At 41.1% G+C, this 24,722-nt stretch overlaps 1 protein-coding gene across 2 annotated transcripts; it reads left to right on the forward strand.

Moving 5' to 3' along the window:
* nus1 (NUS1 dehydrodolichyl diphosphate synthase subunit) lies at window positions 1–24,329 on the forward strand. Of its 2 annotated transcripts, none has more exons than XM_078212715.1 (5): window positions 1–536; window positions 12,286–12,411; window positions 12,973–13,125; window positions 14,420–14,522; window positions 20,220–24,329. In XM_078212715.1, the coding sequence occupies exons 1-5, from the start codon at window positions 215–217 to the stop codon at window positions 20,308–20,310; spliced, it is 795 nt and encodes a 264-aa protein (XP_078068841.1). In that variant the 5' UTR covers window positions 1–214; the 3' UTR covers window positions 20,311–24,329. The 2 variants fall into 2 exon arrangements, with proteins under 2 accessions (XP_078068841.1, XP_078068842.1); XM_078212716.1 differs by lacking the exon at window positions 20,220–24,329 and adding an exon at window positions 14,803–15,009.
* Window positions 24,330–24,722: the final 393 nt, after the last annotated feature.

The raw sequence follows: 24,722 nt of genomic DNA on the forward strand, positions 1-24,722 counted from the left end.
TCCTCTGAAAAAAAAGTGAAGATGGCGCCCGGCATGTTGGGGAGTTGGCACTGATTCACAGTCATTCATAAAGAGCAACTTTGTTATTTGGCAAGCTGGCTTTCCCTCTTCACCTCCCCCAATGTGAATCTTTCAGACGGAAGTCTGTTTGTTTTTCGTTGTCCGTTTTAATTTCCCCCTCTTCCCGCCCTCCGTGCGGTTGCATGGTAAGGTGATGGCACTCTTTGAGTTGGTGTGGAGGGTACTGCACACCGTGCTGTGCCTGCACCGGACTCTGTCGGCCTGGCTGCAGAATGGAATGTGGGCCTGGAAGCGCTGGAACCCCGCGAGCCTGGCGTTCGCCTTCCAGGACGCCAAGAACAAAGGCAAGAGCCGGCGCGCGCGCTGGCGCTCGGACGGCCGCCACCTCAAGAAGCTGCCGCTGCACCTGGGGCTGGTGGTGACCGAGGAGGAGAGCAGCTACACCGACATCGCCAACCTGGTGGTGTGGTGCATGGCCGTGGGCATCTCTTATGTTAGCGTCTATGACAACCAAGGTGAGGGGAGGAGGGTGTCGCTGCCGAGTGGGACTCTGCACTGTCGGTCTGTGTGTGTCTGTGCATAAACTCGTGTTTATTTTATTTATTAGTCACAAGTAGGTTTATATTAACACTGCAGTGAAGTTACTGTGAAAATCCCCTAGTCGCCACACTCTGCTGCCTGTTCCTGTACACTGAGGGAGAATTTAACATGGCCAATGTACCTAACCAGCACATCCTTCGGATTGTGCACTGACCAGTGTATTTGACACTGCAAGAGGTTAATTCGTCCCTTCGAAAGCAATACTCTCAAGGTGGGGCTGTCCCCTTGCTCTTCCTTTAACTTTAATGTGAGGACAGACAGGTCTCACTGGTGTGAGGAAATGATTTGCACACGTTGGCCTGCCTGAAGGGATTTTGGGCAGCATGGTAGCACAGTGGTTAGCACTATTGCTTCACAGCTCTAGGGTCCCAGGTTCGATTCCCGGCTCGGGTCACTGTCTGTGTGGAGTTTGCAGGGCGGCACGGTAGCACAGTGGTTAGCACTGCTGCTTCACAGCTCCAGGGTCCCGGGTTCGATTCCCGGCTCGGGTCACTGTCTGTGTGGAGTGTGCACATTCTTCTCGTGTCTGCGTGGGTTTCCTCCAGGTGCTCTGGTTTCCTCCCACAGTTCAAAGATGTGCGGGTTAGGTTGAGTGGCCAGGTTAAAAATTGCCCCTTAGAGTCCTGAGATGCGTAGGTTAGAGGGATTAGCGGATAAATATTTGGGGGTAGGGCCTGGGTGGGATTGTGGTCGGCGCAGACTCGATGGGCCAAATGGCCTCCTTCTGCACTGTAGGGATTCTATGATTCTCCCCTCTGAAACTGAGCATCAAAATAACCGAAAATTCCAATTGCAGAATTGGATTTTGTTCAATTAACCTCATCGGTGAATAATTAGCAACAATCCACATTCCTTGTTTAGTGCTGTCCAGAATTCTTATAACTTACACTTTTTCCCCCAAATTTAAATGTCAATCTGATTACAGTAAATGTGAGTACTATTTAAAAAGAAATTCTAAGTATGTTTGTGCAGATACACACAAGTGTAGTTCAGTGGTAGCATTCTCCACTGAGTTGTGGGTTCAAGCCACAGATGTTTGAATGCACAGTCTAGACGGACTTTTCAGTGTGGCATTTTGTAAAGGATGTTAAATGTTTTAAAGGAGATGTTTAAACCAAGGTCACATTGCCTGCTTAGGTTGATGGAAGAGCTTTTCCTGAATATCGGGGAGTTCTGCCAGTGCCATACGATATGATTGTGCATCACTAAATAAGTAGTTTTTAATTAATTGGACCTATTCCAAAAGGTGTTTTCCAAGCTCATAACATCAGTATCAGCCAAGAATTACTTTACCGTTTACCAACACAACACTTTTTGTTTCCAATTTTGGAACAGTTTGATGCAGAAAATCTAGATGTGAAATATGTAGTCACTATAAGCTCAATCATTTATTTAACTGCTTACATTTGTTTTTCTTTTGTACTTTTATCTACCTTATTCACCTTTTATATTGTTTCTCTTTTTGGCCTGTCCACAGAAAGGGAATGGGTTATGTATAAGTAACCACCAATTTAATTTAGGCTCATTTATCTTTGCAGAAAACGTTGATCACTGACTATTGTAAGAAGATCCATGTAGGTTTATTGAGAATATAACGTAATGTTGCAATCATTCTGTATTTTATGCATCACCTCCATAATTAGAATTGGAATACTGAGGTTGTGTTGGTTTGAAAAGAAAATTTAACTTGGTTGTTATAGCAGGAGTGGTATCAAATTTACAGGATTGGCACAATGTTGACTTTCAAATTGTTGCTTGTATTTAGAGGTTTAACAAAGCCCACCATATTGCTTTGAATATACTTGAGCTGAAACTAAACTAGATCCATAATGTGTACACTGCTTTTAGGGGCAAGAATATTTTCTTTAGGCCCAGCAAGTTAATCCTGTGAAACCCCACAACCTCCCTGATCACTTGCCACCACAACCAAAAAACTTATCTGCTTCCAGTCAGAGGCAGAAAAGGCTGTACGTCAGACAGGATACATGGCGAGGAGCCTGCAATTTTTCCTCCAAGCCGCACACCATTTTGACTTGAAATTATTTTGCTGTTCCTTCACCTGAAACTCCCTCTCTAGCACCACATGGACTGCAGCGGTTCAAGGCAGCAGCTTGCCACCACCACCTTGATGGCAATGAGGGATGAATAGCAAATGCTGACCTTGTCGGTGACATTCAACCTGTGAAACTATTTTTATTAAAAAAATTTTAAATTCTAAATTTTCAGGGAAACCTGTGATTCTGGGTTTCCCAACCACAATTTGTCCCGCCAGCTTCATAAGTTTGCCGCAGTAAACACTAGGGCCAAGAAGTCAGAAAAGAGTGGGCGCTGAGTAAGGAAACTGAAAAAGAAGAGTTTCCTGCATTTGTGAATGCAGAAGATTAGGTCAAGCCTTCTGAAGAACGTTTTATTGAGAAGCAGATTTTGTACATGTTTGTCTATGGTCAGCAGTAACTATAACATTGTGGACTAAAATATTTACACCTGTTTCAAGCCAGTTTTAGCTTGGGTCAGGCTGATAACTGTTTAAACAAAGGGGATGAGTTATTGCAGCATGTTCATTTCGGATTTTCTAAGAAACTTAATTTGGCAGAATATTTTTGCCTGGTGGCCATGCCTTCAGCTGCCTTGACCCTTAATTCTGGAATTCCCTCCCGAAAAATCTTGTCTCTTTACCTGTCTTTTAACATGCTCCTTAAAACATAACCTCCTTTGATCAAGCTTTGTTATCTGTCACAATACCTCCTTCTCAGCTCAAGTATAAAATATTGCTTTGTAATGCTCCTGTGAAACATCTTCAGTCATTTTATCATGCCAAAGGCACTATATAAATGCAGGTTGTTAAATGTGAAGCATGTGACCCTTTCTAAGGTATGTTGCGTATTTTTTTAAGGCGTGTTATGTGCAAGTGGACAGGAGTATAAGAGATTGAAGCTGTATAGAGACAGCCTGGTTAAAAATGACTAAAGTTATAATGTAATTATCCTGGTAAATTTAAAAGGTATATTTGATTCTTAAATCGGTGATGCTTGTATAATACTCATTAGATTTTTGATTTCACAAGAAATATCTGTGGTTACAGGTTTTATACATAATGATAGATGATGTGACTTGTTTTCAACAAGTCTTCAGCTATGGATTTTGTTTGCATTTGGAATGCATTTAAATGACCTTGCACCTGGAGTGAAGTAACCTAATGAAGCTTCATATTTTGTGAACCTTATAGCCATCTGAGGCAGATAATGTAAAAGTATAAATGGAAGGAAGCATTAGCAATGAAGTCCAAAGTATTTAGGTAGCATTCTCGCTGTCTGTGTTGTCTCTGTCTGTCTGTGTTGTACGCGGGGTCATGATATGGAGATGCCAGCATTGGACTGGGGTAAACACAGTAAGAAGTCTAACAACACCAGGTTAAAGTCCAACAGGTTTATTTGGTAGCAAAAGCCACTTTTGCTTTTGCTGCCAAATAAACCTGTTGGACTTTAACCTGGTGTTGTTAGACTTCTTACTGTGTTGTACGCGGGGAACATGCATATACACCTGCAGATTTGACTAAAATGTTCTTGATCTTGGTACAGTGTAATAATACCAACTGGGTACTGAACAATAAGGGGGCATGAAATTGAAAGGTGAGTCAATTGGTGTTACCTAGCATATTAGAATAAATATGTAGAATCCCTCCGTGCAGAAGGAGGCCATTTGGCCCATTGAGTCTCCACTAACTCTCCAAAAGAGCATCTTACCCAGGCCCACCACCAAGCCCTACTCCTGTAACTCCACACATTTACCATGGATAATCCACCTAACCCACAAATGTTTGCACGCTTGGGCAATTTAGCATGGCCAATCCATCTAAACTGCACATCTCTGAACTGCGGGGGGAAACTGGAGCACCTGGAGAAAACCCATGCAAACACTGGGAGACTGTGCAAACTCCACACAGTCACCCAAGACTGGAATCCAACCTATCTCCCTGGTGCTGTGAAGCAGCAGTGCTAACCATTGCGCCAATGTGTTGGCAGAGGTCACTGAGTAATAATGCTGTCCATTAGCCTTGGCTAGAAAACAGTAGAAGCCTGAGATGTTTGAAAGAAGAGTGCTAGCTATCAGCTTTTTCACATGACACGTTATTTATTTATCCTTATTCTATGGTAGCACTTGCTGGTTGGGAAAATCAGAGGTACTGCTGTTAAGGAGTGGGTAATGTATTCCTCTTATGGACCTATTGGCAAATGTGGAGGGAAGGTATCACCTTGTTTAATGCTGATTCCAAAATAACAAGTATGGAGAGGAGGAAAATAAGTTCTTTGGTTTTCTTTATTTATTACCTAATTAAACGAGGGAATGAAGTTCCTCTGTTGCCTAAGGAAGGATCTGCAGGACCCAGGTATTTTTATGGTGACATTCAATAAGAGTTCCTGCACATCCCTCTGAAGTAGATGAGCTGTTGTAGTCATTTACACTGCGGTGGCATTTTCCTTGTAGAAGCGATGCAACTGGAGACAAATATTTGTATATGTTGGCAGAAATTAGGTGGTCACCCAAAGGGCAAATGTTAAATTGCCAATGTGGTTATCTCTTTGAAGGGGACAATCCCACAATTCTGCTGCACTTCAGAATTGAGCTGTATGAGCAGTATTGAAAAGAAATCAGTTTGTGAATAATAGCAGAAGGGAGCAGTGTTTTGGTTCTGTTCGTGTAGTTGCTTAGAGGATTCTGTTGCGAAGCAGTGTGAAAAATAAAATGGTTTCCCCACATTCATTTCAAAAATAATGTGGTTTAAGAATAAGGTTAATGGAACAATGAAGATATAGATCAGGTTCTTTTGTAGGAAGTCTGCTGCTTGCCCCTGCTAATGTATATAGCTGTATGTTGCAATTTATTTGGTTTCGACTATTTTGGGAAGTAAGCATGAACTCAAATGAGTCGTAGATGCAATAGAATACAAATTGTTGAAGTTATTGCATTACATTTTGTCATATATGTTGGGGCCTTTTTAAAAGAACGGGTCAGGTGACCTGGGGTATAAGCTCCACCCTGGATCGAGCTCGCCAAACCAGTCTTGTACTGACTGTGCTAAGAAAGGACATTAAATGAACAGCTCCAATTTGGTTACACCTACTTACCTCATGGTCTCTTTATAGTCCATAATTAGACCTCGGACATAACTGGTGACGAGACTGAGTCATGGCCCACAGAATGCGTGTTCCTGCCGGCCCTTCGGAAGAAGGGAGGAAGCTTGATGCCATCCTAGATTCCAAAAGCAGCGCAAATTGCCGAAATAACTGGCTAGACATGAGGGAACGGGCCTAGGCGCCGAGGGAAGTGGTCGCGAGGGGACTAGGACCGTGTTCGATGTTGCAAAAAGAGGTATTCGCCAGGAAATGGGCTAAAGGCAGTGGTAGCGACGGGACTCGGGCTTACAGCCAATGGCTAGAAATAGGAGAGGGAACTCTCACCTATGAGCACCGAGATCATCGTGGGGGAAGCGTTCACATGGGGACTCGAGCTGCATTCGACAAGAAGAATAGGAGAGCATAGTCAGTGAGGGAGCGGCTGGTGTGAAGTGCGCAAAGAGTGGCTACTGAATGCGAAGGGCAGGGAAAAGTTCCCGCCAACGGGAACAGAAAATGGTAGGCCAGTTTGGGGCGATGGGGCCATTCAACAAAGACATGGAGAGCTGGGCGCTATACACAGAGGGGTTTCACTCACTTAAAACCCAATAAGATAGATGAAGAACTCATGGTGGCAGTCTTCCTGAGCACCATTTGGAAGTAAGACGTTCGCTACACCTAAGAAGTCTCATAAACCTGAAAAGCCCATGGAGAAACCCCTAGCATGTTGTGCGAGACACTAGGGAATCATTATGCTCCAAAGCCGCTCATGATGGCAGAACGTTTTCGATTTTATTTTAAAAAAATACAGCTGGACGGAGAATCCATCTTGCAATTTGTGATCATGTTTAAAAAGCTAGGCTGAGCATTGTGAATTTGACTGGTTCCTTCAGGATGCATTACGGGACCGTTTGGTTTGTGATCTCTGTAAAGAAGTGATGCAACAAAAACTTCTGATGATGAGAAAAGTCTTCGACTTAGGTTTTGAAATAGCTGTGGAGTTGGCTACAAATGAAGCAATGCAGTTGGATGTCGGTGCCCAAGTACACAAAGTAGCCGAAGCGCAGCAGAACGCGGTGTTAACCGCAGAATGCCTCTGTTGTGGCAAGTCTGGCCACAAAGAGTCAACATGCTGGACGTGTGAAGCCCAGTGCCACTGGTATAAGCGGGTGGGGCATAATGCTCAGAATCGTAGGCCATATCTTTAAAAGAGGAAAAGGGGAGTCGGGGAGAGAGAGAAGAACCTGAGGACTAGGCACAAGGTACATGCTGCCATCCAGGAAGGGGACAGGGAGTGAGCTGAATCTGCGGAGGAAACAAAATAACTTAAATCTACAAAATTTCAGCTTAATATCTTATTAGTCCGAGGAGAAGCGATCGATTAAAAATTAAAATGGAGGTCGATACGGGGGCAGTGGTATCACTGATTTCTGACTCCGTGTACGTAGATGAATTGAAAGCATTGCCGTTGAAGCCTGCCAAGATCACCTTATGTACTTAGATGGAGCAAGTGATGCCACTGAGAGAGGATATATGTACTGGCAAAAGTGCAACTAAGGGATTGGTGCACTGAGTTACCATTGTACGTGGTCAAGGGTGACTTCCCTGCTTTGTTTAGACGCTCTTGGCTCCAGAAATTAAAATTAAATTGGGGTGTAGTGAATAGGCTGGTGGATTCAAGAATGAGTTTACAAGATGTCCTAGAGAAATATAAGGATGTATTCAAGGGGACCCTGGGAGAGATGAAAGGGTCAAAATTAAAATTGAAATGAATCCAGAGACTCATCCAATGAGTCTGGCGGCGCATCTGGTACCTTATACCATTCAGCCAAAAACAAGCCAGAATTAGAATGACTGTTGAACATGGGGGCGCTGGAACCACCAGCAAATGGGCCATTCCAATTTTGAAGACGGGTGGCATGGTGAGAATCTGTGGGAACTTTAAGGTCACCGGTGTGCGGTAGTGTGTGCGGATCAGTACCCATTTCCCCTCATTAAGGACCTGTTTAGCAGATTGGCAGGAGGGAAGAAATTTTCGAAGATGGACATGTTACAGGCCGATCTCCAAATGAGGGTTGCAGAAGAGTCCCAACCACCTCCTGACGATAATTGAATTGGGGGCTTTTCCACTACGAGCGTCTTCCTTTCGGCATCACGTCGGCACCAGCCCTTTTGCAGAGGGCAATGGATCAAATTCCAAGTGGGTTGCTGGGAGTCCACTGTTACTTGGACAATATTTTAGTCGTGGACTCCACTGAAGAGAAGCTTTTGAAGAACCTTGAAAACACCCTCAGAAGGTTGCAGGGGCATAGCCTGCAAGTAAAGAAAGAAAAATGTTGGGGACATGCACCTTTTTAAGAGAACAGGTCAGGTGACTTGTCAAGGCAGTCTTGTACTGACTGTTATAGACACAAAGGTAAATAAGCTGTTCCAGTTCATCTACACCTACTTGCCTCATGGTCTCTTTATAGACCATAATTAGACCTCATACACAATTGTATCAAATTTTATTTTGGTATTTTTTCCTGTTTTATGTAAAATGAGACTTTACCATTTCACAAGTTGCTCAAAGCTATATTTTGTGTTTTGTGAGCTACTTTGCATTGCATCCTACTCCTATTTGATCATTTGTGTAACTGATTAATTGGAATATTTTCAAACCATTCTTCTCTCAAATGCAATTAGAGTTCAGTTTTGTGTTTTTCAGATTTTGAGGCTCATCAATTAATAAGGATATTCTTTGATCTCCATTCTGTCACAAATATGTTTTCAACTCCTGAATATTTTGATACTTTGGAAGACCTACAGGATCAAAATTATAGCATTGAAAGTGGAACTACAATTGTATATTAAGCTCGATGTGGTTGATTGTGTAACTGCTCCCTTACTGCAGTGGGTGTTTATAATACGTGGCGACTACTTGTGACTCTCGGCAGACTTTGCTTGGCTGGCTGTGGGATGTGGACAATTGGGATTCAGTTCTACTTGTGCACTTGTCATGTGAGAAGAATTGCAGAACTGACTATTCTCTGATGAAATGCAGGGCTCTATTACAATGACGTGGTTAAGTTTTAACAAGAATTGTTGATTATTTACAAAGTGCCACTGAAATGTTGGGAGAGATTAGCAAAATCTTGGCTAATGAGAGGTTTTAAGGATTGTCTAAGGGGAGAGAGAGGTTTTGGGAGAGAATTCTAGAGCTATGTCCCTACGCTGCGAATGGTGGAACAATCGAAATTTGAAATGGACGGGAGGGGCCAGGATTGGAAGAATTCTGAAATCTCTCTGGGTTGTAGAGTTGGGAAGTGGTTAGAGCTAGAGCACTGAGGCTTTGGAGGGATTTAAACTTGAGGGTGAGAATTTTAAATTGCAACTTTTTCTAGCTACGCACACAGAGGAGCTGTTATCTCAAAGTTGCATTGTACCTTCTGAGTAACACACCAGCTTTCATCTGCCTAAATGTTCCATTATTGATGAACCTTCAAGGTGGACCCAATTTGTCCTTTGAACAATTTCAGTGCATTGTGACTTCAGAAGCTTTTTTTTTACATGGTGGCACAGTGGTTAACAGTGCTACCTCACAGCGCCAGGGACCCAGGTTCAGTTCCGGCCTCGGATCACTGTCTGTGTGGAGGTTGCACTTTCTCCCCGTGTCTGCGTGGGTTTCCTCCAGGTGCTCGTGTTTCCCCTCTCAATCCAAAGGTGTGCAGATCAGGTTGATTGGCCATGCTAAATTGATCCTAGTGTCGGGGGATCAGCAGGGTAAATGTGTTGGGTTACGGAAATAGGGCCTGGGTAGGATTGTGGTCGGTACAGACTCGATGGGCCAAATGGCCGTCTTCTGTACTGTAGGGATTCTATGAAAAGCGCCATATTCATATCGGCTTGGACTTGGAAAGAGTTGGTTTGTCCACATCCTGTAGTTGGATTTGGATAAAGAGAAGAATATCTATGAATTAAATCCTTTTTTACTTTATTCTGCTTTCTCTGTTCCTTTTTATATTATCCTGTTTTAATTTGCTTATTTTCTACCTGCTTTTACAACTTCTGACCCCAGAGAGCTATTTAATATTTAGCATTGTTTAATACAGTTACTTGGGAAGCTGCAGGCCAATGAAATTAAAAGCTGGCAAATTGCTGCCGAAATGGCTTGAATGTCTCCCAGCGTATGGGCGTCTAATTAGTGAAATGATTTAAAGCAGGGTTTCTCAAACTGGGTTCTGCCATCAGCCCGGCCATTTAAATTTTTTTTTAAAAAGCCTGTAAATCTATCTTGACCAATCAAAGGTGGCTGTTTCATTTTATTGGCTACTGAAAGGCTGAGTGGTCTGTCAGCAACCAAGCTCACCTCCTGGATGAGCTGGAAATACAGTAAGAGGTTTAACAGCACCAGGTTAAAGTCCAACAGGTGTATTTGGTAGCAAAAGCCACTCGCTTTCGGAGCCTTAAGCTCCTTCTTCAGGTGAGCTTAAGGAGCTTAAGGAAGAAGGGGCTTGGGGCTCCGAAAGCTTGTGTGGTTTTTGCTACCAAATAAACCTGTTGGACTTTAACCTGGTGTTGTTAAACCTCTTACTGTACAAAACTTTGAACACGCAGACAGATGACAGGTTGGGGCCACAGAGGCTCGAGAGAGGGGGAGCAGGGTGCGTGTCTGAAATGAGAATCCAACTTGCCAGCAGCATTCGCAGTACTAAATGAATTTGTGAGCAAAAGATGTGCATCACTCCCATTTTAAAAATGACAAAGGGCAAGATTTGGGAAATATTTGTTGCAGAACAGAGCATTTTAATTATAATACATGTATAAAATAAGTTTGTTTTTTGTATGTTTGCATCTGTTGTGCAATAATTTTTTTTGGTTGAATTCTTCAATATAGGAATTTTTCTTAGGAGTTGTGTCAGTGCTGTTGGGAGGTCAAAAGGGTGGCTGGAAAAGTTTGGGAAATCCTAATTTAAAGGAAATTTGTTGGAATTCTCTCAGTAACATTGGCTGTTATTTGACTTATACTCATTTTGATGTCAGTCCCTATTTGAAGATAGACTGGCTGGCACGCCCAGGTTTTACTCCACGTTGCTTTATGATCAGGGGATTATTGTGTAAGCATTGCATGTGAAGAAATTGACTCAGCAGTGGTGGATGCTGATTAAAGGTTTAGAGTTGAGCTGTTGAGTAACACTGAGAAGGATATAAGAACTGATTTACCAATCATTTTTGTGCCTAATGTTAGAGACACAATGAGAAAAACTAATTTTTTGAAAATCTGCCACTGGATTATAATCTCTCTTTCTCTAATTGCTGATTGTAGTGTTGGGTTGGGGGAGCGGGTGTTAACTCTGAAGTTTGAAGGTGCTGAGCTACTTTTTATTTTCTTCCTGTGGGTTGCACAAAATAACAAACGTTTTGGTTAGCTGGAAATGTTTCGTTGAGTGTCGTGTTCTGTTACAGAATCAGGGAACTGAATGAATTTGAGGATCCTCAGCATAGTAGTAGCCACAGGACTGATTAACTTTTGTAAACTTTGAAGGCTATAATTATATGGATTTCCAGTTCAGAGTTAGAGATGACTTTCAAGATTGGCACGTACATTCGTCCTAATCTGTATCTTTTGTGGATCTGAGAACTAATCAAAACATTTTCTGAGACCTGAACCCAAATTTAATCTCTAAACTGCTTCAAATGGATTTTATTTTGACAATACAATGTGAATGAAGATTCTATTGAGCTCTTGTCAGTACATAATTTCCATAAAAATGATTTTGCTAATCTGATATAGAATTCATGTGCACCATTCATCCATGTGACCATCTGATCAATTCTCCTGTTGGAGTACAGATAGAATCCCAATCACTGCTGATATTTCAGGAAGTTCCCAAATTTAGCACTGACAGAAACAGCTAATTCATTGCCCGAACAGGAACATTTTTTCTCTCCTCCCCCACCACTTTGTGGCACATTATTCTATTTTCATCACACTGGGTTCAGTTCTCCTGCTGGAAGCTGTCTTTTTAAATATGTGCGCAAGGTCATTGTATTTGCTGAAATTTGGGCTTTCTGCAAACTCACCCAAATTGTAACGAGCAACTTGTGATTTTATAAGTGTTTATGCAGTCAACTTTCCTCTATTTAAGCTACCAACGTTGCACTCCGAGGGCAAAGACTAAAGTCGTCTTGTGTATAGTTGTGCTTTACTCGCCATTTTTATCTCGCTGATCAATGTCAGCAACAGTGTGTATTTGTAGCACTGATCGCCAAATTTGTTTATTGCTGCTAAATAATGGTCTAGAGCAAAGAGTACATTACCAAAAGTGCAAATGCTAATGATTCTGTGTCACTGCAAGAAGAATCTGCATTGATCATTTTGTCCAAGTTCATCTTGCAATATGCTCTTAAAAAAACAGATTTCTCAAATGTGGTCAAGGCACTCGCTGATGACCTTGATGAAGTCACTGGCCGGTCTCGGCTGCTTCAATCTTCTAATCTCTTGGACTGTTTTGCTTATTGTAATCGCTGTTTTTAACACTGTCAAACTTGCCCTTTGTTTGTCTTTCAGGTATTTTCAAGAGAAATAATTCCAGGTTAATGGAGGAAATCTTAAAACAGCAACAAGAATTACTAGGTCTGGACTGTTCAAAATATTCGACCGAATTGTTAAATAGTCACCAGAAAGTTGAACAAGGTGAGTAGCTTGTGCATTTTTTCAATTGCATTTCTGTAGATTGAGAACCTTTCTTACAATTAAAAGTGTAGATTTTGTTACAGTCTGCAGTGCATTAGTTGTAACATTTCATATGATGAGCATGCTGATACCACATTGTTGGAGCTGAGTTTATGAAGCAGATTCTTCTCTGTACAAATCCTCACTTGAAAACATGCTGCACAGGTCAAATGGTGTTGAAGGTGCCCTTGGTAATCTTCAGAGTTTTTTTTCATCCTTGTATCAAACAATTTGGATAGATTACTTAATTCATGACCAAAGTTTCGCTGTTAGATTATGAACTAACATGGATCCCTTGCAGAGGAATTCAATTTTTAAATACATCTGCTTTTATCGATAAATATATATCCGCTTTAGTTTTGATGTGTTATAGGCACTCGTTAGTTAAATATCAGGCTCTTGGGCTGCTTGCCAGTTAATTTGTCTACCTGTGTTTTGAGAGTGTGAGTGGAAAATTTTGAAGTTCTCTACAAACAAAATATTAACTGGATTGTAAAATCAAATTTTTTTTTTGTATTTTAGTTTTATCATGTTCAACTACAGTGAAAGTGCTTTCACCTGATGATGGTAAAGCAGATATAGTGAAAGCTGCGCAAAAGTACTGTTGGTTAGTTGCCCAGCAGCAGAGAAGGTCCACTGATCTAAATGTGAACATTATGGACAGTTTTCTCAGAGGTGAGTGGAATCTGTTGGTCAGTGGAAGGAATGCAACATTCACATTTACTTCTACAATTTGAGAATGGGCACAGAATCGCCTCTTAAGGGTTCATTTCATAGATTCCCTACAGTACAGAAGGAGGCCATTTGGCCCATCAAGTCTGTACCGACCACAATCCTACCCAGGCCCTATTCCTGTAACCCCACACGTTTAACCTGCAAATCCCCCTGACACAAGGGTCAATTTAGCATGGCCAATCAACCTAATCTGCACATCTTTGGACTGTGGGAGGAGAAACCCATGCAGACACAGGGAGAATGTGCAAACTCCACACAGGCAATGACCCAAGGCCGGAATTGAACCCAGTCCCTGGCGCTGTGAGGCAGCAGTGCTAACCACTGTGCCGCCCAATGTTTGTGTCACATTGAGATACTGTTGGTGACATGTGTTTCACTGAAATTGTATTTTCAATTGTTTGAATTAAAATAGTAATTATTAACACACTTCAGCATTAGTCGGACCATTTTTTTATTAAAGTTTTAAAAAGCAAAACTTTATCGTCAATTTGCATGACTTCCCTTTTCATAAATGTTGCTAGATTCTTAATTGAAGAAACAGGACTAGTTTGTAGTTACTTAATCTTAATGTTGCGAATATCTGATTTCTGGTCCATGATTTTCAATATATTTTTAGTTTTAGGAATGAAAGTTTAACTGTCGAAAATAGGATAAATGCAATTAAAGTAAGCTTGGAGCCAATTACCCTTAAAGTTTGGAGCATGTTGACTTTAGAGGGTAACAGCAAGTGGAGAAACTTAAACAATGTGTGGCAAGAGGCAGTAATGTTGATGTTTAGTTTGACCTCTGTAGGTAGGTAGTTTTATGTTGGAGTTTGCTAGTTTAAAAACTGTTGTTCTCGTATATCATAGAATCCCTATAGTGCAGAAAGAGGTCATTCGACTCATCGAGCCTGCACCGTCGATAATCCCACCCAGGCCCTATCCCTGTAATCCCACATATTTACCCTGCTAATTCCGCTGACACTAAGGCAATTGAGCATTGGCCAATCAACCTAATACGCACATATTTGGACTGTGGGAGAAAACCTGAGGACCTGGAGGAAACCCACGGAGAGAACGTGCAAAGTCCACACGGTCACCCAAGGCCGAATTTGAACCCGGGTCCCTGGTGCTGTGAAGCATTAGTGTTAACCACTGACACCATGCTGCACCCAAATAATTCTTGTTTGATTTGATACTTCCATATTTAAAATCTGTATATACTTTATATATTTTACTTCCTCCCCTTTCAGAAAGTTCATTCGGTTTACCTGACCCGGATCTGGTTTTGAAATTTGGTCCTGTGGAAAGCACGCTTGGCTTTCTGCCATGGCACATCAGACTTACTGAGATTATGTAAGTGTCTTTGGGACTCCAATTTTAATTAAAAGTTTAAGATTGTGTACTAGTTTAAGTACTTTGCAGTAAATCGATCTTCCAACTAAAAGATAATTACTGTTTAATGGTGAGAATGCTTTGATGGAGGATATTGTTGTATATTTTAGCGAAGTATCAGTTTGTTTTGAAACTGTTGTCAACAGGCACTTTAACATACTGGAACTTCATTGCCTAATACAATGGACTGATAGAATAGGAACCTGCAGATCCCCAAAAAGTGCTCTTGTCCATCTTGCAGATAGCGATTATGGGACAGGGATGTGCTGTTGAAGGAAGCTTGGTGAGTTACTGCACTGCATCTTGCAGGTAGTGCATACTCCATCCCCAGTACACCGATGATGAAGGGAGTGGATATTGAGCCCAAGTGGCAGGGGCAACAATCAAGTGGACTGTGCTGTCCTGGATGGTGTTGAGCTTCTTGTGTGTTGCAGCTGCAGCCATCCAGGTGAGTGACTATCCCCATCACGCACCTGATTTGAGTATTGCAGGCAGTGGAGCAACCTTGAAGGATCAGGAGGTGAATCACTCATTGTGAAGTACCCTGCCTCTGCTTTGTTCTTGCAATTGTGGTGTTCATATGGCTGAACCAGTTCAGTTTCTCATCAAGATGTTGATTTGATGCCATTGAGAGTCAGCAAAGAGTGATGGTTTTCTTTGGTGGAGAAGAGCATGAAGGACTTCTTCGTTAAAAGCTACTTAACCTACTCATGATCATGTTAATGGGAGAGGGAATTGCTCCAGGAGTGTTAAATTTAAGTGGTTTGTTTGTGGGGTTTTTTGTTTTGTTTTTTGTGCAACCACTAGGTGACACTGTGTAGCTGTCTGTGCAGGCATCCACTCTCTTGACTTAATTGTGGCTCAATAATTCAACACCAATGTTAATGAACCAGGTGCAGCAGTTTCTGGTAACATCTTGGGGAGCACTGACCTTGATCACAATATCACAAGGTTTAGAGAAGTTACAGAAACGGACGATGCAGAATCAAAGAAGGAAATACACAGCAGAATGAAGGCTAAGTTCAGTGATCTGTAAAGTGTTCAGGCCAAGGTGGATTGGAATCCCAAAATTAGCAGCTAAAGCAGTAAATGAGGTACAGATGAGACCTATTCTCACTGGGGAAAAGGAAGGGTATCCAAAGTTAGAGTTGGATGACCAAAGCTACAGACCTTAAGCCTCCTCTTTCAATTTCATCTTACAAATGTCTGACTCATTCAGTGAAGAACCAAGTCGAATATAAAATGCACAGCGAATAGTAGAAAAAAATAAATGTAGGGCAAAGAGTGTATGAAACTACATTAGCATCTTTTAAACCTATAAAAATAGTGAATGAATTGCGCCAAATCAAGCTGGGAGGCAGCAGTGCTAACCACTGTGCCATCACGCCGCCCACCTAGACACTGATGCCAAATGATCTTCAAAAGGGTGAACTGGAATTGCATAGATATAGACAATGTTTTAAAATGATTGCTATGTGTTTGGAGAGACAGCATTTTGTTTAGGCTTTGAGGAAATGTCTGCTTTTAAAATCAAACTCGTCTTTAGTTCTTTGGCTTTTCTGCCCTCAGTCTGTCACTTGTAAATGTTAAAAACTTTCATTGAGTAGTTGAAATTCTATTTCTAGTTGCAGAGCAGTTTAACTGCAAATTAGTTAAATTATCCGATGCCACTAAGCTAGGTGGGACCCAGTAGGATCACAGAGGGTAAATGGCAATGAAATAGTCCATTCTGCCTAACCTGTTCATGCTGGTGATTATGCTCCACTTGAATCTCCTCCAACTTCTCCCATCTAATCTGCCATTGTAACCATCAATTTCCTCCATCTCCCCCATGCTTGTCTAATTTCCCCTTGTATCCATCCATGCTATTCACTTAAATCACTGCCTGCAGTAGGGAGTTCCACATTGTTATCATGTTTCTTCTGAATTCCCCATTGGTTTCCTTGGTGATTCCTTGTATTATTCTAATTCAGCTCTTCCACACAAGAGGAAACATTTTCTCTGTCCAGAGCTAAGTGATCCCACAATCAATAGATCAGATCTAAGCTCTGCAGTCCTGCCACATCCAGTCGCTGAATGGTGATAGACAACTAACCAGAGGAGGAGGCTTCATAAATATCCTCAATCTCAGTGATTGGAGAGGCCAGCACATCAGTGCAAGAGACAAGGCTGAAGCATTTGCAACCATCAGCCAGAACTGCCGAGTGGATGATCTCCCTTGCCCAAGATGCCAGTCTTCAGCAAATTAAATTTACTCCATGTAATATCAAGAAAAGCTGAAGGCAATGGATATTGTAAAGTCTTTAGGTTCTGACAACATTCTGGTAATACTGAAACCTGTGCATCACAACTAGCTGTGCCCATAACCAAGCTGACTCAGTATAGCTACAACTTTGGCATCTATCTGACGATGTGGAAAATTGCTTGGGTATGTCCTGTCTAGAAAAAGCATACAAATCCAACTCAGCCAATTACTGCCTCATCAGCCAAGCGATGGACAATGGTGCTATGAATCAGCATCTACACACAATAACGTTCAGTGTGCTTCTTGTGTGTTCTGCCTGGGCTCCTGACTTCATTACAGCTTTGGTCCAAACATGGACAAAAGAGCTGAGCTTGAAATGAGATGGTGAGAGTGACTGCCCTTGACATCAAGGCAATATTTGACCAAATGTGGCATCAAGGAGCCCTGACAAAACGGAAGTCATGGGGAATCTGAGGATAAGACCCTGCACTGATTAGAGTCGTGCCTAACACAAAAGGAAGATGGTGATTCTCGGAGGTCAATCCTCTCGGTTCCAGGACATTACCCTGAGGAGCTCCTACAGCAGTATCTCATGTGCCCCCATTATGAGGTGAAAATTGGGAATGTTTGCTGCCGATTTGTGCAATGTTAGTACCATTTGCAACTCCTCCAGTAGTGAAGCAGTCCGTGCCAATATGCAGCCAGACCTGGACAACATTAAGGCTTGGGCTGATAAGTGGCAAGTAACTTTTCTGCCAGGCAACGAGAGAATCTACCCATTTTCCATGGCATTCAATGTTCTTGCCAAGATTGACTTTCCCACTATCAAGATCCTGGGTCTTGCCATTGACCAGAAACTGAACTGAATCAGCCATATAAAATATTGTAGCTACAAGCTAGAGCAGTGGCGAGTGAGTCTGCTTCTGAATCTCAAGTATGTCTACCTCTGCAAGTCAGGAGTGTGATTTAATACTCTCCTCTTGTGTGCTGCTCCAACAGCATTTAATCAACACCATTCCTGTCGATTGCACTATATCCTAAACTTAAGCATTCAATCATCAATACACAGTGACAGCAGATGCACTATTGCACCTCACCAAGGCTCCTTGACAACACCTTCCAAACCTGTGACCTGCGGTATCTTGAAGGAGAAGAACAGCAGAAGCATCATCAGAACAGCAGAAACACCATCTGCAAGTTTTCTCCAAGTCTCTCACTGTTAACTCGGAACTATATTGCATTGTCACGGGATCAAAATCCCTTCCCAGTAGCATTGTGGGTGCACCCATGTCGGATGGCTTGCAGCAGTCCAAGAGGGCAGCTTATGCCCACCTTCTCGAGAACAGTTAAGGATGTGCAACAAATGCTGGTCTCGGCAACATTCCCACATCCCATGAAAGAATTAGTTAAAACTTTATAATTTTAAAGATCCCTATTATGTAACCCTTGAGCCACTTTTTCGCGAGAGAAGATACCCAACATCTCAGTCATTTCTTGATGTGTATGCTCAAGCATTTTTGGTATCCTCCTTGTAAATCTTTCCCTACTTTCCAGTATCTCTATATCCTTTTAGTAACCAAGACCATGCACAATATTTTAAGCGTGGTCTAACCAAGGTTTGATATAGATTCAGCAAAACCTCCCTATTTTTCAATTCTGTCTTTTTAAAAAAAAACACTTAGTACAGGTTTCCAATGGGAAATAGCTGAGATCTAGCATAGAGGTCAATAGCTTTGCACCCAAGGTAAGGTAAGAAATGCAGTCCAGTTTGACGTACAAGATACTGCAGAGGAGGAGGAGGCATGTGTACTCCACAAATGGGAAAGAACTTGCCAAGGAGGCGGTTGGAAGAAATTCGGAATGTTAATTGACTCATTTTTCAGCATGTTGAATATGTTAATAATAAATGATTTTACGCGAAGTAACATTGCCATTAAAATTCACATAAATTTAAAACTAGACCATTATGCTCTGCTTATCATGGAGTAAAGGAGCACCCAAGCTCTGGAGGCAGTCAAGATCAGAACAACAAAATTGTTCCAGAATTTCTTGTTTTTGAGAGGCAACATAATAAGCCAGGGGTTTTCAAATTCCAATTGCTTCTCGGCCTTTTGACTAAGATCAAATGTCAGAACAAGCCCAAAATCAGGTGCAATGCCTTTTCTTGTCAGCTCGGAGCTTGTATGTCTCTCTTATGGGCACCATGAATTGGTTTTTTGAGCAAGCAAGGAGATGGATTCAGGCTTGTCCGGTCCGCTCTGTACATTGGCTTTGTAACTTTAAAAGCTGAGTAGAAATTTAAGATATACCTAACAGGGCATAGAAAGTAAACCCAAAGCAACTTTGAATAAAAGAACTCAGATTCTGGCCTGTAAAAGGCAAACTTAAGGCAAATGATCTTTACAAAGGGTGATGAAAATCTGAAAAACAACTGCTTAAGAACATAGTGTTTGACTCATTTATGAAACAGCTTGAATGTAGAATTGGTATTTAGACTGCGATAAGGGTTTAAGACTAATGAAGAGATTTTTTTCTGAGGATTGTTAGTCTGTGGAATTTTCTTCATTAGCGAGCAGTGGATGTTGGGTCATTGAATATGTTTAAGGCTGAGTTAGATTCTTGACCGACAAGAGAGTCTAAGGGTAACAGAGGTTGGACACCAGCAGAAGCTACAATCAGGTTGGCCATGATCTTATTAAATGGCAGAACATGCTTGAGGGGATGAGTGGAGTGGCTTAGTACTGCTTTTTAGGACTACTTCAGAACAGTCAGTTCCTGTAGTTCTAAAGAAGCCACATTCAACTCAAAACACTAACTCTCTGCCTATCTCCTCAGATGCTGCCTGACTTGGTGAATATTTCCAGCATTTGCTGTTTTTACTTCATATTTCCAACGTTTGCAGTATTTTGTTTTTATTTTTGTTTGTTACAGTGCAAAGTAGTGGATTGATTTTAATTTGTTCCATCTGACATCAAAAGTCTTGCCATCCTATTATCCCTGATGATGCTGTTAGTGCTATTCTGAAAGGTGGCCATGTGTAGTCCATGCTCCCATCTACAGGCAATAGTGCTTGAAAAGACTTGGCCAAGAGAAACATAAAATTATTTTTGGGAGGCCTTAACTGGGAGGACGACGCCTCTGGGTTGCAACCCTCTCCTAGCACTTAATTGTAACTAAATATTGGCATATTTTCATCTGTTGCAGTGCCCGTTTGACACACTGCAGCTTTACAGTTCAATTGAAATGAAACTTGGACATGAAATTGTGTAGGTGTATAAACAACCTGCACCAATTGGTCACCCACAAGTCAAAATCCACCCCATGTGGCGAGCCTAGATCTTGGATATAAAAATATGCACTTTGAGTGGTATGTTGATTTTGGGTTTTTTTCCTCCCCCCTCTTCTACCTCTAGATCACTGCCTTCACACATCAACTTAAGTTATGAAAGATTTATTTCTGCCCTTCGACAGTTTGCAGCCTGTGAACAACGTATGGGAAAATGACCACAAGTCAACATGGAATCACTTCCAGGCTTCGGACCAAGGGACCCAAAATATCCGATGTTTACACTTACCTGTGAACCATTGAAACCCAGTTCAGTGTCTTTCTTTACCAACTGAGGATAAGAATGTGTCTTTGTTCAAATCTTAGTTCCATAAGTGGCTGTGAGGGTCGGTGTGTTTATTTTTTAAAAAAGCAAACTTGAGCTCAACAATAATTCAGACATTCTCAAATGGGACCTTTTTATATAAAAGAACCGTATGTTCGAAGGATTACCATCATTGGACTCTTCTTTCTTGGATGATATGGACAAATAATTTATCTACAATGCCTTGCACTAAATGAGTGTTCAATAAATGTGTAAAGACGATCCTGTTCGATTTTAAAGTACTATTTTAATGCAACATATAGAATTTCGATGAATTTTAGTTCGCCTTAAACTAAAGAATGCAGCAGGGATGTTTGGTCACATACTGCTAAAGGTTTAAAAATAGCTATTTTTTTTCCCCCCAAAGCTTTAAAAGTACAAATATGGAACCTAAGTATTGTAAAGTAAGAGACTGCGCTATTCCATTGTATCATTATGATCTGCAACTTGGCTCCCACAATCATGGGCGAGCTAGTATTGTGTGTTTTTGTAGACCGGTGTGAGATTCTGTATTCATTACAGGATAAAACCAAACTTAAGGCATGAATAGCCCTTATGTTGTTGTTGTTCATACATGCCTTGTTTAGCTATCATTTTATTGGACCTTTTTTGGTTTCATTTGGGTCTGATTAATTAGCAGTTAGTTATGGGTGGAGGAATCTGTTTAAATGCCATATTTTGTATAAAATTGGATACCTAAGAGAAGCGCAAGGGAATAATGTTCTTAGGCTTTGATCGCACCATAAACCACAAGTGAAGTTTGGTGAATAATCCAAGCTAGGGATGTTAATCATACTTAATTTTATTTTTATATGTAATATGGCACATACAAAATGCAATTGTTTTGGTAAAAATTTTAAAATCTGATTTTGAGTTGGGAGTCCTGTGTTTCCCTATGGTGGGTGCACTGATATACATGTTTGTCAATTGTGACTTAAGTTGATGCATGACACACGTGACCGTATATGCTTATGGTTTTGGCAGTGTGTTTCTGCTGGTATAGGAATGTTGTATTATGATGTCAATGTTATTGCTTTACAAGCACAAATATGGTATAGATCATAGTGTGGAAAAGGGAAATCCACATCCTTATGGTCATCAGAGCAGCAGGTATTCCGATACAATAATGTTGTAGCCATTATCACCACAAGGAAGAAGAGCATAGAAATCCAGTGATGTATGTCCTTTGGCTGATGCATACCCGTCCTTTACATTTAATAAACCTGATGCCATAGATAAGAGTGGAGTGTCGTTAATTAGAAGTGTAACATTTTTTGGGGATATTGAAGTGCTCTGTTCTTATTAGTGCTGCTAACTAAAACTGTGACTAAATAAGAGCTATGATCAAGTGCACATCGAATTTTTGGCATGGCTTATCTAATTAAAATAATTCAGTAAAGTAATTTGTCATGTTTAAATTAACAGCATTGCCAAATCTCACTTGAAGATATAGGCCCACCAATGTCGGATTGATGCTGGGAAGATAGCAAAAGTAATTTATACTACTTGACAGTAACTTGCATTGGATAAGAAAAGTTATCTCATAAGCTGGTGAGGTGAAGCGGAGTATTATTAGCACTGCAATATTTTCTGTTTGCAGTTGAAAATCCAATCCTTAAGTGTTCCATATAGATAGTGGATGGTGGTTTTATTTTAAATACTGTTTTTGCACAGTTCAATGTTTCAAAGAAAAAGTGTTAATCTCCTTTACTTCACAACTCAACTTTGGTTCTTTCTCTGTTTATTTTATGTAATGACCATTCCACTTGGAAGGTTGAGTTCTTTATTTTTGCAGGATGGGGGGTGCAGATGGGTAAGGGACTAAGTTTTCTTTACCAAAACCAAGTTAACAGTGCCAACTACACTGAAATCCAGATGAAAGCATGTGCTGAATGTATAAGCAACTGAACATTTCTTTCTCACAACTGGATCCTTGACATTATGCAGAGAAGACCAACTTCATTTCGCCAAATTCTATTCATAGTTGTAATCTTTGGTGATGTGTAAACCATGTTAAACCAATTTTTACAAATAATAAAACTTGGATTTTATGAGTGGAATACTGTATTGTGACAGACAATGATGAATAAAAGTCCCATCTTGATCTTCCTGGAAGAGCAGTATATACACAGCAGCTTAACTCTTGACAGGCATGTTTGTTTTCTAAATTTATGAATTGAAGCTTAAATCCTTCAAGAGCAAATTATTTTTGTTTTGAGGTTCTAGATTGTAGGACTGCAGCTTTAATGCATGTTGAGTGGTAGGTAAAAGAGAGGCACACTGCAAAGGCTAGGTATCTCACTGGGGCAAGCAACACACTTGCCAAGCGGCAAAATAATTTGACACCCTCCTGCATGTACCTTTTTTTAAATTTGATTTAACCCAGGATTTGAACATGTTCTAAGGTCATCAATATTTCTTGGTTTTTTTTAAAGAGGATGAAGACTTTACTGCTATCCATGATTCTATATGGTAGTGTTGTCACTCCTTAGTTGTCATTATGTGGCATACTTCAACAGGGTAGTGGAAATCCAGTCGTTCTAGGGTAGTGTAATGGTTAGGTTATCGGACTAGTAATCCAGTATTTTGAACTGATCTGGAGAAATGCAATTTCCGATCCCACCACTTCAATCTGGAAATAAGTCCGTATCAGTAAAAGTGACCATGTAGCTGTCAGGTATGTCATCAAATTTGATTTTATTGTATTCACCAGCAATTCTCGAATGTTTAGGCATTAAATTTCTGCCAAGCTTTCTCCTGTAAGTGAGTACCTTTAGGAACCACCAGAAGTTAATAAACACATGGTGCTGATGTCAATTTATTATGGAATCCTGTGCTCTTTTCCCTCTTTCTGCTTTCCATGTTTTTTCTCATGGGTAAGGTCCTATCTATCACCTTGGTTTTTACTTTCTACTGTCAGGGGTACATATGGTACTTGGTTAAAATAATGTCTGTACAACTTTATTAACACTTCTCAATAAATCAGTTTGAAATAAAGCTAATTATTACTACATGTGGTGCACCTGCACTAAGGCCAGGCGAGGTACTCAAACTGAATGTGCTACTCAAGATGGGGTCTGACCAAGATCCCTGATGCAACTGAGTTATTGTCAACACACCAATAGAAAATGCTGAAAATTTTCAGCAGGTCTGACAGCATCTGTGGAGAGAGATTAGAACCAACGTTTTGAGTCAGGATGATCCTTTATCAGTTCTGACGTAGGGTCATCCAGACTCCACGTTGGCTCCGTTTTCTTTGCACAGTTGCTTTCAGACCTGCTGAGATTTTCCAGCATTTCTGTTTTTGTTTCGGATTCCACCTTCTGCTTTTGCTTTCATCATTTAATGATGTATTGTCAAATCTGGGTAGAAAGATTGGAAAGTTGGTGTTGAGACTCAACCAGAGTTTTTTATTTCTAAAGGTTCATCATCATTTCCTCCCCTTTGTGCTCCCTGCCTCTTTTTTAAATATAAAGTCCAGGGTCTTCATGTCTTTAACCACTTTCTTCATCTGCCTTGCCACCTTCAAGGAGTTGTGCACCTTTGCCCCCAGGTCTCTGTTCCTGCACTTCTATGGAATTGTACCTTTTCGAGTTTGTGTTGCCTCTCCTCATTCTTCCTAACATATTTTGTACTGAACTCATGATGCTCAAAACATCTTTATTTTCTTCAACCTGTTTGCCTGTATTTACAGATAAGGAGTTTTGATTTAGTTTTACCTTCTCTAGCTCCATCAGGATATCATTTCACCTGTAATGGTATAACTATATTTGATCCTATCATGACTTGTGCCCTGGAAAGTGACAGGTATGTGTAGTGGTCATCTCACGCGCACTCTTCAATCAACAACCAATAAAGCCTGACTCTCTAGTTTGTGATGGTGATTGTTTCTCTTCTTTACTTAGTTCCCCCACCCTATATCCAGGGGATTGATCCAGAACCACTACAGTCCTTGATGGACAAAAACTAGTTCTGGCCTGTTTTGGTATGTATCCTAAATTGTAATAATTGTGATGAGCTGCTTTGTGCGTGTTTGTTTGGATCTAATTTCAATTGGCTGCTTCAGTGGTGGTAGTTCTCAGGAAATGTCTGGGGTAGGGGGAAACACGTATTTATGTAGCACTTTTCATAAACGTGAGGAACCTTTTGCAGCACAGTCATTCCAAGGGATGAAGCATGGCAGCCCAACCCAGATGCAGTAGTGTAGACATCTGAGTTAACAGCTTTGCTCTTTGTGGAATGGTGACAGTTTCAATATTCTTTTCC

Source organism: Mustelus asterias, chromosome 5 (assembly GCF_964213995.1).
Source record: "Mustelus asterias chromosome 5, sMusAst1.hap1.1, whole genome shotgun sequence".
Classification (NCBI taxonomy): domain Eukaryota; kingdom Metazoa; phylum Chordata; class Chondrichthyes; order Carcharhiniformes; family Triakidae; genus Mustelus; species Mustelus asterias.

Bases quoted from the DNA above. Each gene is read 5' to 3' on its own strand.
- nus1 (XM_078212715.1), top strand. From the start codon at position 215: ATGGCACTCTTTGAGTTGGTGTGGAGGGTACTGCACACCGTGCTGTGC. The intron at 537-12,285 runs GTGAGGGGAGGA...TTTGTCTTTCAG, and splicing joins TAGCGTCTATGACAACCAAG to GTATTTTCAAGAGAAATAAT. The intron at 14,523-20,219 runs GTAAGTGTCTTT...TTCTACCTCTAG, and splicing joins ATCAGACTTACTGAGATTAT to ATCACTGCCTTCACACATCA.